At 45.0% G+C, this 13,708-nt stretch overlaps 1 protein-coding gene across 3 annotated transcripts in view; it reads right to left on the reverse strand.

Moving 5' to 3' along the window:
* Positions 1-13,708, reverse strand: part of DHRSX (dehydrogenase/reductase X-linked) — a 155,488-nt gene that overhangs the window by 113,590 nt on the left and 28,190 nt on the right. For all 3 annotated transcript variants that reach the window (XR_010406008.1, XM_045873976.2, XM_064573675.1), the window contains exons 2-3: positions 13,471-13,578; positions 7,164-7,232 (exon numbers count right to left, since the gene is read on the reverse strand). Coding sequence is in view for 2 of the 3 variants with exons in the window: in XM_045873976.2 (XP_045729932.1) it covers positions 7,164-7,232; positions 13,471-13,578 (177 nt within the window). In the remaining variant the exon portion in view is untranslated. The remainder of the gene's footprint in view (positions 1-7,163; positions 7,233-13,470; positions 13,579-13,708) is intronic.

A 13,708-nucleotide genomic window follows, 5' to 3' on the forward strand; every position in this document is an offset into this window, starting at 1 on the left:
GCTACAAGAACAGATGGGCGTCAAGGAGGAGGATATGAAGAACATCAAAAAAGATAGGTAAACTAAAAATAACCAACTAGAAACCCTAAACCCAAAAAATGCAGTTTGTTTTGCTGCAATCAAAAATCCAATCATGGGATTAAAAGTATAATAGACAGAACTGAAAAAACAACTCAGTGAACTTGAGGTAGGTCAATAGAAATTATCCAAACTGAAGCACAGACCAAAATTTTTTAAATCTGGGATAAAATTCATCTGCTCGATGAACTAAATGCCAAAGAACACCACAGTATCTAATATATGTGTAATTGTAGACTCATAAGAACAAGATGGAAAGAACAGACCAGAAAAAGCTTTTTGGAAAAAAATGGCTGAAAATTCTTTAAGTTTTATCACATCCAACTACTCACAGATACAGAAAACCTTTTACACCCAAGCAGAATAAACATAAGGGGGAAAAAGGAACCACACCTATGCATATTCTCAAACTTCTGAAAACAGAAAATAACAGAAAAGATGGGAAAAGACACTTATATTCATGAAATATTGATAATAATTATAGCTGACTTCTCATCCCAAATGACAAAGGTCCATGCCAGAACACCTTTAATATCCTGGGGGGGCGGGGGGGGGGGTCAGAAGATGTTTTCAACCTGGAATTCTATATCCACGGAAAATATCTTTCAAAAACTGCAGGCAAAGTAATGACAATTTTAGACACACGAAAGGTACGGAAATTTGTGATGAGCAGACCCCACGGTTAAAGAAATGCTAATGGAAGTTCATCACGCAGAAGTGAAATGGCCCCAGACGGAAACCTGAGGGAACGGGTGGGTGAGGGACAGCATACAGAAAGATTGGGAGTAGAGAGGGATCACCTTATCTGCAAATAAATACTTAGGACCATGCAAATCCCAGAGCTGCTCTTTGGAGAGAGTGCAATGTGGCTCCATGAGAAAAGCCTTTAAGATAAAACCTGCAAATATAGGAAATATAAATATTTATCTCCAAGGCCCTACAGTACGTTACCAAGGCTCTCCTGGCCATAAGGGTTTACAGCATCTGCTACAAGGGGGATCTAATGGATTTCTAACTCGCTAACACAATGGGTTCTGCCTACTTAAAACTACATATCACAGAGAATGGGTGGTTATACCTGTGGATCCAACTGACATGTATGAAATATCTTCATATAACACTCCACATTTTATTTTTTAAAAAGCCAACCCTTTCTTACTGTATGCTTCTATTCTATAGTAACTAAAGTCTACTTCATTTCCCCCAGAGTGAAAAATATTATGGAAGTAATGTTTCTGGAATAATTTGTTGAAACTGTTACATGTGTGATGTCCCATTACTTAGCTTAGATACACAGAGCATCTTGAGATGTGTTCAAAGGAACCATCTGAGATGTGCCCAAAGGAAAAGTGAAAATAAAAAAGCCAGTGACCTTGCGGGGAGTAAAAATATTCCATAAATTATTGTTGGGGGGAAGCAGAATGTGGCAGGCAATCTGAGGATGAAAACTCTTCCTTGTGGGATTTTTTTTTTAATCCTCTAGGTATTTATAGAGGAGCTAAGGAAACCAGGCAGACAATCGCCCTCTCTCATAGAATTCACCTTGCCAGTGTTTTGAAAGGTTAAAATTAATCGTTGCAGCCTGAGAAATGAAGAGCCTTTTAATGTAAGGAACAAGGTGAGAGCAAGCTATAATAGCCGATTAAATTTTCAGAAAGTGCTGAGCTTCTCCTTCCATGCTTTCAGTAAAGACTCAGTGACCTTCTAAACCTTCTAATTACCCACAGGAAATCAGGTGTCTGTCTGTCTGCCTGGCTGTCATCTAGCTAGGTAGCATGGCTGTTTATTGCCTACCTCGGGACACTAAATTAAAATTAAAAAGTTAAAAAAAAAAAAAAGGGACTCTAGTTTGAAAAATTCATGTCAATAAGGACCATTTTATATTAAGTAAGGAAGATTAAGTAGTCTTGAGTATATGCCGGACCTAACTATACATGCAGAATATTGTTCAAACTTCTCTTGGGGATTTCGTTGACTATTGGCCAAGAAACTCCCATCAAGTGCTTCACTGTAGGTACTGGGTGTTAAGAACTCTATGTCATAAAGAAAAAGGATACACGGTGGAGGGAACAAAGAAATCCATGCAGTCAACATTCACTCAAGTTTTTCCAAATGGACCAAGCTCCATCCAGAAGGATCATTCTGCAAAATCAGAGAGTCTATGAGTAGAAGAAAAACAGTAGCTGTCTATTCATCTCAAGGTAGGCCTACATTCAAGATATGAATCTCTCAGATGACAAAGACTAGTAGATTGCGATCCAGAGACGCTATTACCTATTCCCATAATGAATACCGAACTGACATCATAGTATTTTTTGCTTCAGTGACTAATTACTTTATAGTCAGTTGGATAATCCAAACATTATAGTTCAAAGATGTATTTCTAAGGTGAAACTATCTCACCAGTAAGTACACACAACTGACTTTTCCCAGCACAGGAAAAGTTCTCTTTCAACAAAAGCAAACCGGACATAATACCTGAGCAAAAAGTCCATGAATCAAGCAGCTGGCCCTTCTTCCCAATAAAGACGGAGCAAGCTACTGCTGGCAGAAGAATGTTAGGAAAGACGGAAACTGGTCAAGAAGATATTTCCGAAGAACACAAAGCAAAGCCTTTTAGAGAAGATTGCAGACTCTGTATTTCCAGTGGGATCACACTGAAGGTTTAGGATTAGGAATTAATAATTACGAATTAGGAATAAATGCTATGGTTTTGTGTGAGTCTGTGGCGAATGTCCAAAACAGAATTACCTTCTCTAAATCCTTTTAAGAGTATTTAAATTCTCTATTCCCATTTGGGTTCGCTGGGATGCTGTTATGTCTTTCTGCCATTTGTTTTTGTGGTGGTGTTGGGTTTTGTACTTTTATTTTCTATTTCATTTACTTTGGTCCTAGAAGCGAGAGTATTTGCTCCAAACAAGACAGCTTTCTTCAGCAGTTATTACTCAAGAGCAATAAAGACTTTGGCGCCACGGATACATGATGATAAGGTATTCAAACTCTTGTCCCTGGAAAATCTCTCAGTTGAGAAATGAGCCATATTGCCTTCGTTCCTGAAAACACTCATAAATTTATCCTTCCAAGAGCTCAACTAGTTGAAGGTTGGTATGTGGGCATCCTCCTACCCCAAACCAAAGTGGGCTCTCAAGTGACCATGACCTCAAAGGCAGAAAGTACCAGAAAGTAAGAAGGATGAAGCATTCAACTAAGAACTTAGATTTTTTTTTTTTTTTTTTTTTTTTTTACTTACATTAAGTCCAGAGAAGAGGTGGAGGTAGGCTGGAGTGAGAAATCATTGTGTTCTTGACAGGAACCTACACTTATGTTGTTAGGATGTGTGTTTGCTTGCTCAAAAAAAAAAAAAAAAAATCTAAAGAATCCACAGAGACACAATTACCCAATGCAGGAATCACAGAAGAGCCATATTCCATGAGTAAGTGTGGCTCCCATGGGCCTCAATCCAAGTTGTGTTGCTGGTGGTGCGTGGGCAAGAATTTCGGAGGCTCCAGTGGGTGCAGGCTGGTCTGGAGAGAAGTGTCTCCATCTGAACTCAGCTCTGGAGAGCATCCTGAGCTAGACTTGCAGTCGCAAGGAGATGTGCCAAGAGGAAGGGGGCCTGTTAACGCACCTGCTGCCCCATGGCAGAGGGAGTGGCTCCGGGTGCCCTGTACAGTGTCTCTGGGGGCCCCTGAGCCTGGATGCAGGTTCAGCCAAAGCAAAACTCTGTTCTAGGACCACCGCCCCACTGCCCCCACCCGGCCAAGTCCAGCATCCTGCACCTAACATGCCGGGAAGGGGGCCCTCCACTGACCAACTCTTCCAAAGGCTCTGGCTTCTGATATAAAATTAATACGGTGTGGCTTTCTCGTTTAATTCAATGCACACAAGATTTACTTAAAATGTGTGTGTGTGTGTGTGCATGCACACATCTGGCTCAGACCTCTTTCCCCCCTGCTCATCCTACCAACCCATTCGGTCATAATGGACACAGGAAACTACCATGAATGGGGTCCCCATTTGGAGTACCCATGCTGCACACTTCAGGGCTTGCCCAGCTCGGGTCCAGATACCTCCCTGGCCCCGCATGTCAGCTCCCAGGCCAGGCTATGCCCAAGACCCAGTGACCCCCCTCAGGGCCTTAGTCAGTCCTGTTCTAAGGAGAAAGGACAAAGCAGGGCCCACCACCCCCACCTAGGATGCACAACCATGCTTCTTATATACACAAAGGGTCTGCCCCTTTCATAAATGGAGATGCCCAGAAACAGGGGGCCAGGAGGGGGTGCAGCATGCACTGAGACAGGCTGAGGTTCCTGGGACTGCAAGTGTGCACCCGAAGTGTTATCCGCCCCAGTGCCTGGGTCTCCCTGATGCTAATTCCATGTGTCTACTTGGTGGCATTTGACAGGAAGGAAGAAACAGGAGCCACCAACAGAGAGCACATCGTCAGCTCTGATGAGAGGGGCGTGCCTGCTCTCAGAAGTGAGCGCACCATCCTGTGTGATTAGGAATCATTGCCTTCATTGCCTTGCAGAACTCAAGACCCTTGGCAGCCTCCCCTCCACCACAGAGGAGCTGACAAAGAGCTGTCCCTTGAACGCACGGGCTTTGCACACCCACACCTGAATCTCAACACAGCACGGGAGCCAGCATTAGCCACCTCTAACATTAGAAACAGCTTCTAAATGAAGCGGGGGAAATCGGAGAGGTAGATGAACCATGAGAGACGATGGACTCTGAAAAACAAACAGGGTTCTAGAGGGGAGGGGGGTGGGAGGATGGGTTAGCCCGGTGGTGGGTATTGAGGAGGGCACATTCTGCATGGAGCACTGGGTGTTGTGCACAAACAATGAATCATGGAACACTTCATCTAAAACTAATGTTGTAATGTATGGGGATTAACATAAGAATAAAAAAATTAAAAAAAAAAAAAAGAAACAGCTTCTAGAACATCTTTCCTCTGACAAATCAGGGCTTTTGCTTACAGCTTTGTTAGAACACATGAAACTCTTGAACTTTATGAACGAACCTTTACTCCCTCCTTGGGTTGTAACCTAAGCAAGTTTTGGCAAACTATTCTTTTTTTTTTTTAAGATTTTATTTATTTATTTGACAGAGAGAGATACAGCGAGAGAGGGAACACAAGCAGGGGGAGTGGGAGAGGGAGAAGCAGGCTCCCCGCGGAGCAGGGAGCCCGATGTGGGACTCGATCCCAGGACCCTGGGATCATGACCTGAGCCGAAGGCAGTTGCTCAACCGACTGAGCCACCCAGGCGCCCGGCAAACTATTCTTTAAATTATCCTTTTTAAAAAATTTATCCAGAATTTTTCAAAAGTCACAAAGAACACATGATTTGGTGGTTTCCCATGAAACTCCTCTTTGGGTCTGGAAATCAAGGGCTAGTGCATCCATGAGGCTTCAACCAGAGGGAAATGCAGATTCCTGGGCCCTGTTGTCACAAGGCTCTGGCTCCTGACAGGGCTAGGAATCTGCATTTGTAACCTGTTCCCTGCGATGCTACAGGGCTGGGACACAACTGTGTTGGAGAACGCCATCTCCTTGAACCATGGTAAATGGGGACAGGGACAAGGATCATCTGTCATGATCATTTCTGTGCAGGGCAGGGACAGAAGGAATCGGTTCCCATCTGCAACAGATGCCTGGTGTTACACAAAGAGCCGGACTGGCTCTGGCCTATGGGGAAGCTCCCCTCCATGTTCTGTCCCAGGATCAAAGGAGTCGTGCCAAAAAGGTCAGAGGCAGCTGGGACATACCCCCCGCCATGTGCACAGGGTAGGAAATGGCAAGTTTCACAGCTGCCTTGCACGAGCTAGGTGGGGAATAAGGGCACCACAGGACAGATGCTAACTAGACTTGCCATCCGTGGCTTTCCTCTGTCTCCGACTTTTTAAGAAGAACCACCATTGGGGAGCCTGGGTGGTTCAGTTGGTTGAGCTACCAACTCTTGGTTTTGGCTCAGGTCATGATCTCAGGGTTGTGGGTTCGAGCCTCAAGTCAGGCTCCATGATAGTGTAGAGTCTGCTTCTCCCTCTCCCTCTGCTCCTCCCCCTGCTTATTCTCTCTCTCTCTCTCAAATAAACAAATAAAATCTTAAAAAGAAGAAGAAGGAAGAAGAGGAAGACAGGAAGGAGAAGGAGGAGAAGAAGGAGGAGGAGGAAGGAAAAGAAGGAGGAGGAGGAGAAGAAGGAGGAGGAGAAGGAGGAAGGAGAAGAAAGAGGAGGAAGAAGAGGAAGAGGAGGAAGAAGAGGAAGAGGAAGAGAAGGTGGTGAAGGAGAAGGAGGAAAAGGAGGAAGAGGAGAAGAAGAGGAGAAGAGGAAGAAGAAGAAGAAGAAGGAAGAAGAAGAAAAAGAAGAAGAAAAAGGAGAAGAAGGAGAAGAAGAAGAACGATCACGATAAATTCAGACAGGAGAAGCCCCAGCATCTGGGACATGCTCAAAGCGCCATCTTGGTTGGATCCAGTCCAAGATAACTGATGTGCATCTTCTTTTCTTAAACATGAGGCCCATGAGTGCTCAGAAAGCACTCAATAGCACTTGCAACTGGGAGAGATGTTACAAACAGGTGTCCACTGCTCAGGCCGGACAAGTAGAGAGAGCAAGCACTACAGGATTTGCTACTGAGTAAGGTGGCACCAGACACATCCATGTTGGAATTATCTGTAGTCCAGAACCGCCAACCAGTAGATGCACCTGCTGGCAGGTGCATCTAACAGTTCCTGCATGAAGACATGCCGCTGAGGGCCCCCCAGCCCTGGAGATGGACACGTCATGGAAACAAGGTCCTGTTGTCACAGGACATGCAAATCAACCGGCACATTCGAACGCCTCCCCCAGGAGATGCCTACACAGACCAATGCTATCACAGGGACATGCTTGCTCCTGTTCACCACTCTCCGCGGGGGGCAGACCAGAAATCCCCAGAAGAAACGCACAAGTGGGAGATACATCCCCCACCCCCAAGTACCACCTCCACCACTCGCGCCCACAATGCCACATCGGAGTCTGTGGCTCAGCCGCCAACATCAGCTCGGACCAAGGACAAGAGCCGCGTGGCTCACAAACACTACCTTTGTCATTCAAAGTCTCTTCTTGTATTTGTCTCACAACTTTGTGGGCTTTGCCGGCGTTATTTCCAGCTACAAGGAAAAGAAAAGATACAATCAGTGGCAAGGTCATCCAGACATTATTGAGCACGAGAAAATGTTGTCTTGAGACACAAAACACAACCCCGGAGGGGGCTCTTTACAGCTTGTCATTGAGCCCTGGTGTGGAATGGGGTCACCAGAGAAGTTCTTGCCAACACAACCTACCAATTGATGAAACCTTGCCTTTACTTGGACCGGTGAGGAGACTTTCCCTTTTGATGATTACTGGGGCGTGAGGCATCTAGTGGCACAAAGAACATGGGGTGGGGGTTGGGGAGAGCCAAGGATTGCCTAAGCATAAAAATGGTGGTGGGAAGCTCAGAGCACACACAGAACTTTCTAAGAAACTTTAGTGGATGCCCGCCTACCCCCACCCCACTGGTGGTCGGAGCTACAAAATGATCATGGGCCATTCCCACTATGTACCTGGGATTTCCCATTCCCTTATCAATGACTCCGTACAAATCCCACAGGTATGACTCCAGGGAAACATGAGCTTAGAAGAATGGCCACGCGTGTTTCATGTGTGAGGGACGTCACCCTTAAAATACAGACTATGCAATTTGGGGTTAAGATAGTGAATGAGGCTTCTTTAGTGTCTTACTATAAGACAATGCACTGATGTTTGGAGGAAGGAATCTCGTTTTCCAACTGTGTCCCTGAGCACACGGTCCGAATTTTAAGGTGTGCCGAATGGGGCTGCTATTTGGGGGAGAAGCCCAGGACACACTGTCTTCCTACACACCAGTGCTCACAATAAACTGGACCTCAGGCAGATGTTCAGCTCCTTTGCGGGGTGAGCCAACCCCGAAACTCCCTGCAGGGGTGAGTCATGGGAGCACTTCCACACAAGGGGATTAGACCTGGCATCTGAGGAACACAGGCATGGGCATGAAGCTCCTAGAGCCCCGAGAAGTGACAGGTGGCGTGAGGACACCAGAAGAGACACCTGGTCTGGCAGGACCAGGTTCCAAGGGGCAGGGTGGCTCACATCACCCTCCCACCTGCATCCAGCCCCCACTGGCCAGGTGTTCTCTGGGGTACAACCTTCTTGAGATCTCAAGGAAAACATATTACCAAGCAATCCGTTCTGGAGGCATTTCTGCATGCTGTTTTCCTCTATTTTGTTTCATTTTTATATTTGGACTAACACGCAAGGGGCCCTGCTATGGATCCCCTGTGACTGTATCCTGCACTCATTACTCTGTGTCATTGACAAGTGCCCCCCCCAACAAAAACCCTGAAGGAATGCCCTTTCCAAAAGCAAAAGGGTTTACAACAAAGAGTTAAGGAAACACAGACAGCAGAAGCAGTGAACGTCGTGAAATCGAAAACGTCTTTGGCTCCAGCTGGAGATGTATCTAAGATAAATATGGCAAAAGACATCTTTAAGGGGTGAATTAAAAGATTATATAACGTGCCACCACCTTGAAGGAGTTCAAAGTTGCAGACATCAAGAAAACGCAGCTGTGAAAATATTCACACCTTCAGCTCCCTTGAAGAAAGAGAATATTACATGGTTGTTAGATTTTTGCTCAGAGAGTCTTCCTGAGTTACAGGGTGCACAGTCAGGCAGGATGCCAGGAAAGTTATATTCCATCTCTAAATGTTCTAGGCATCAAAGACAACAAAATAAAATTCACCTTTCTTTAAGCTGGGGCCATGTACATGCATGAGCTTATTTCGGAAATCCCATACAATTTTAAAATATTCAAGAGCCATCCACTGCCAGGCCACGTGTCTGGCATTCACCATCTTGGCATCAGGGATGGGTGGCCCAGTGGAATCTTACATGAAGTGGGAGAGATGCTCCATATTCCCAAAAAAAGATATCAATGGCCAGAGAAAGCGGAGGTCATCAAACCAGCAGGGGAAACTGGTCATGGTAACAGCTCCCCTTGATGGGCAGCTCGCTACTCTCCCTAAGGCATTGTATTAGAGGTATGGACACAGGCACATTTTTTGGCAAAGGTCATCTTTATCAGCTGGATATGGAACCTTGACTCTATGCAATCACTAGAGATTTCCTACATTTACTGAGCAAATATTCCATGAGAGAGAGCACTGGACCAGAATGGAAGGTAGGCACAAGCAGAGTGGGTCTGCCTTCTGCTCATGCTTTCTGTGGGGGGCTAAGTTTAAAGATGCTGAACCCAATCCAGAGTCAGCAAACAGGGGACCTGGGGCCACACTGGACGATCTCCCGGATGCAAAAAGAAAAAAAAAAAAGATTATTGGAACAACAGCCATGCCCGTAGCTTTAAATATTGGCAATGGTGCTTTCCTGCTATCAAGGCAGAGCTGATCATTTAGAGACACACCCAGGCAAATATTTATTATCTGGTCCACACCAGAAAAAATTTACTGGCCCCTAGTCTCAACCTTAGATGGCTGTTCATGAAGAATTATAAAGAAAGATCCTCCACCAAAACAGTATTTTGAAACTTTAAGAACTGAGATATTGTGAGATGAGAAATTTAATAATTAATGTATTTATAGCAATATTAATGTGCTTGGGTTGGATCCAGGTTCCCTTTTCAATTCTTTAGCAAGTAACTGATTGCTCTTTAAACATTAATGGATGCAGGATTGGGAAATTTTAAATTGTATACACATCTCTTAGTTTTTATTTAGTATGAAATTTATGTTAAAGTGTCCAATGATAATATTTCATTAAGTGGCCTTGTATCAAACTGTCACACAAGATGAAACATTGTCCCTCTCAGAATATGTGCAATTATGCCCTGAAAGACTCAGGGAGGAAGGAACATTCACATTTGATTAGACTGACTGAGAGGATCAAACTGAGACCCATGCAGACATCCAAAGCTCTGTGGGAAAGAAGATGCAGGAGGTGAGGAGCACAGGTGGTGCTTACTCTCTTTGACTCAAGAGAAGGAGAACTTTGGTGCTGGCAGGACTGTTCCTGGCCTCAACAAACATCACCTAAATGAGGAGGTAATAGGAGAGACAGGGCTCCAGTCCTCACATGCATGAGTACCACATGCTTGCTCACATGTTTTCACTGCATTGTGTCTGCAGTACATACTCTTCACTCAAGTAGACCTCAGCATGACCTAACCCCAATCTGACTTCCTAGTGACCTACCCAACTAAACTTCGTCATGACCTATCCAACTAAACGTCATCATCACAGAGACCTCCTCATCACCTAACCCAACTAGACCTCATCATCACTTACCCAATTAGACCCCATCATCACCTAACCCAATTAGACCCCATCATCACCTAACCCAACTAGACCCATCATCACCTAACCCAACTAGACCTCCTCATGACCCACCCAACTAGAACTCATCATCACCTACCCAACTAGGCCTCAACATCACCTAACCCAACTAGACCTCATCATTACCTAACCCAATTAGACCCCACCCATCTAGACCTCATCACCTAGACCTCATCATCACCCACCCAACTAGACCTCATCACCTAGACCTCATCATCACCTAACCCAACTAGACCCCATCATCACTTAACCCAACTAGACCCCATCATCACCTAACCCAACTAGACCCCATCACGACCTACCTAACTAGACCTCATCATCACCTAACCCAAATAGACCTCATCATGACCTAACCCAACTAGACCTCATCATCACCCAACTGAACAAGACCTCCTCAGGATCCACCCAACTAGACCTCCTCATGACCTAACCCAACTAGACCCCATCATGACCTAAGCCATCTAGACTTCATCATGACCTAAACTACCACATTGAGGCAAAAAGCACAGAAATGGAACTTTTTTTTTCTTTGCATTGCAATATTGCCTAGTTTCACAAAGAATTAAGAAGATGAAGAAGACAGATGCACTAGAGAAGTCACAAGGGGCAGAGATAACCAGTACTGGACACTAGCCCCTATCTGTTCTTAGACTGGAGGGTCCCTCCCCATCCTGCTCCACCAGCTTCCTTCTGCCACTAGCTCAGGACCAGCAGGCCTTCAGAGGGGACCTACTGCTCCTTTTGTTCACAATTTGACGTCACTTTGTTTTTTTAATTTTTAAAAAATTTATTCATTTGAGAGAGAGAGAGTAAGAGCAGGGGGGCCGGCCAGAGGGAGAGGGAGAAGCAGACTCCCCACTGAGCAGGGAGCCCGACTGGGGCTCGATCCCAGGACCCCGGGATCATGACCTGAGCCAAAGGTAGACGCTTAACCGAATGACCCACCCAGGCGCCCCCTTGACATCATTTTTATCAAGTCATCCCAGATGGTGGCAGAAATCCAAGACAGGGCAGGGGTCTCCCAGGGACCCACGTCCTTCTGCTCACATGCCTTGTCTCCCTGATGTGCTCAGGTCACAGGGAGAGATAAACACATCACAGGGATGCTAAAATTGAAGAGGAGTTCCAGAAATGCACACTCAGATGGGTCCCCTGTCCTGCAGGACCCCCACATCTGTGAACAACTGCTCTTCATCTAGGGGGGTAGATATGGATGTTGGTAAAGACTGTCCTTGCAAGGACTTGTCAAAAACTGATCTATCATTTCCACATCGATTCAGACAACGGGACCTGGACACATCCCTGAAGAAAAAAACACTGGTGAGGAAAAACAACAGTGAGGTCAACCAAGAAGTAATCGTCCCCTCCCAAAGCCTGGCAAATATACACCATTCTACAGACCAGGTTGCTCATGAGAGCAAGATGCCTACATGGGTCCATGAGGGAGGAATCACTGTAAAAAACTGCACTTTTTCAAAAGAGTGACACGTGGGAAGGGCCATGCAATACAAAAATTTTAAATTGTGGAGTCATGTTTTGCAAAAGTGAAAAAAAACCCTCAAAGTTAGGAGCATGAGTTCATTTGATTATAGGAATGAAGGAACAGGTAAGTATACCCATGTGAGCCATGCCTCTCTGAGGACAACAGAAAGGCCACACTGGCTAGACCTGGGGGTTCCCCATCTGGGTTAAGAGCCCCCTCGGAGATCCCCTCCGCCATGGAACTCAGGGGGTCTGTGAGTTTTAACACCAACAATCAACATCATCATGGTGGCCAACCCCCAATGGAATGTGGACAAGACACAGAAGTATGGGCAGGGTCTATGACTTGGCCACCGACACAAACCAGAGATATTTTCAGACCCAAGTTCAGGTGTTGAAGCTGTCTCAAAATAAAGTTTAAGATCATCACAGCTTCCAGTCAGTAGGAGTTACTGAACCCGCCAGTAAGTCACATTATTTGTCCTATAAAGATTTCGTGTCTACGATCACATGGCAAGTTTGTGTTCTTACATATTTTTATATCTGCATCTCAATATCATTTGGTTTATAATACTACAGATTTAGTTTGTGCATTTAGGCATCACTAGACACCAACGGGGTCCAAGGACCAAGCTTGTCAAGAGCCAGGAAGAAGTGGAACACATTCATATTTAAGTACCCAGCCCCAACTATTGCTTCTGACCCAAAATTATCCTTTAAAAAATGATGGTGGAGAAAAGTTGGAGGAAAAAAATGGGAGAAAGGAAGAAATAAATCATTAATGAATAAGTAAAGGACCATGGGTAATGTTACATAGAAAGTCTTAAGTGAAAGCAATCCTTAACAGCTAAAACCAGACGTATAATATGATTTCTGTAAAAACACGACACCATAAAAGGTATTAATTAAATGCGAATGATGTCAATGGGGGACATAATTAGCATGAAGTGTTTTTTTTTTCTTTTCCAAAGGTGATGTGCACCATATTATTTTTCACAGCGGATTAAAAATTCTACCTCCAATTCACTGGGAAAATTAACAAAAGTACAATGGGTTCATTTGAACTCTGTTCCCTTCCCCAGGCAAAGAAAATCCCTTCATTTTCCAAGAGGAGTTACACCAGGATAAGGAACAGAGAGAGAGTCTCAAAAAGAAGAATGGACAATGTAGTGTCTATGGGATGCAGTTGCAGAGGAAGCCAGTCTTTGAAAACCTGTTCAGAGTCTACACTGGGCTATGTTCTGTCTTCCCCAAATTCATAGGTTGAAGCCCAGACCCCGTAAGTGCTCAGAATGTGACCTTATTTGGAGAGGGAGTCTTTAAAGAGGTGGTTAGGTAAAATGAGGTCAGTGAGGTGGGTCCTCATTGCACTAGGACCGGAGTCCTTATAAGGACATCCTTAGGTGTTTCCCAGATCTGTTTTACCTATAAGCAAATCACTGTTTCTATATAACCGAACAACTGGGTATCTTCCATTAGCCAACAATACAATCATCACCTATGATCACATGCATGCCGAGTCTCGCCAGATGCTTCGCTGTGGAGTAGCCGATTCCATCCGTGCCTCCAGTCACTATAGCAACACGGCCAGGTTGTGGGGCCAAAACTGCAAAAGAAGAAAAAGAAAAAACAAATCAAAGTGAGTTTTAGAAGTGGAGTCCACGTATGGAAGAATTCAGCCACAGGAGAACGCCCCATGGGCCCTGGGTGTCGTGGTTCGGTATCTGTGGTTGGAT

Source organism: Mirounga angustirostris, unplaced genomic scaffold, assembly GCF_029215605.1.
Source record: "Mirounga angustirostris isolate CCGP_5_RB_7025 unplaced genomic scaffold, mMirAng1.0.hap1 SCAF_11, whole genome shotgun sequence".
NCBI classification, from domain to species: Eukaryota; Metazoa; Chordata; class Mammalia; order Carnivora; family Phocidae; genus Mirounga; species Mirounga angustirostris.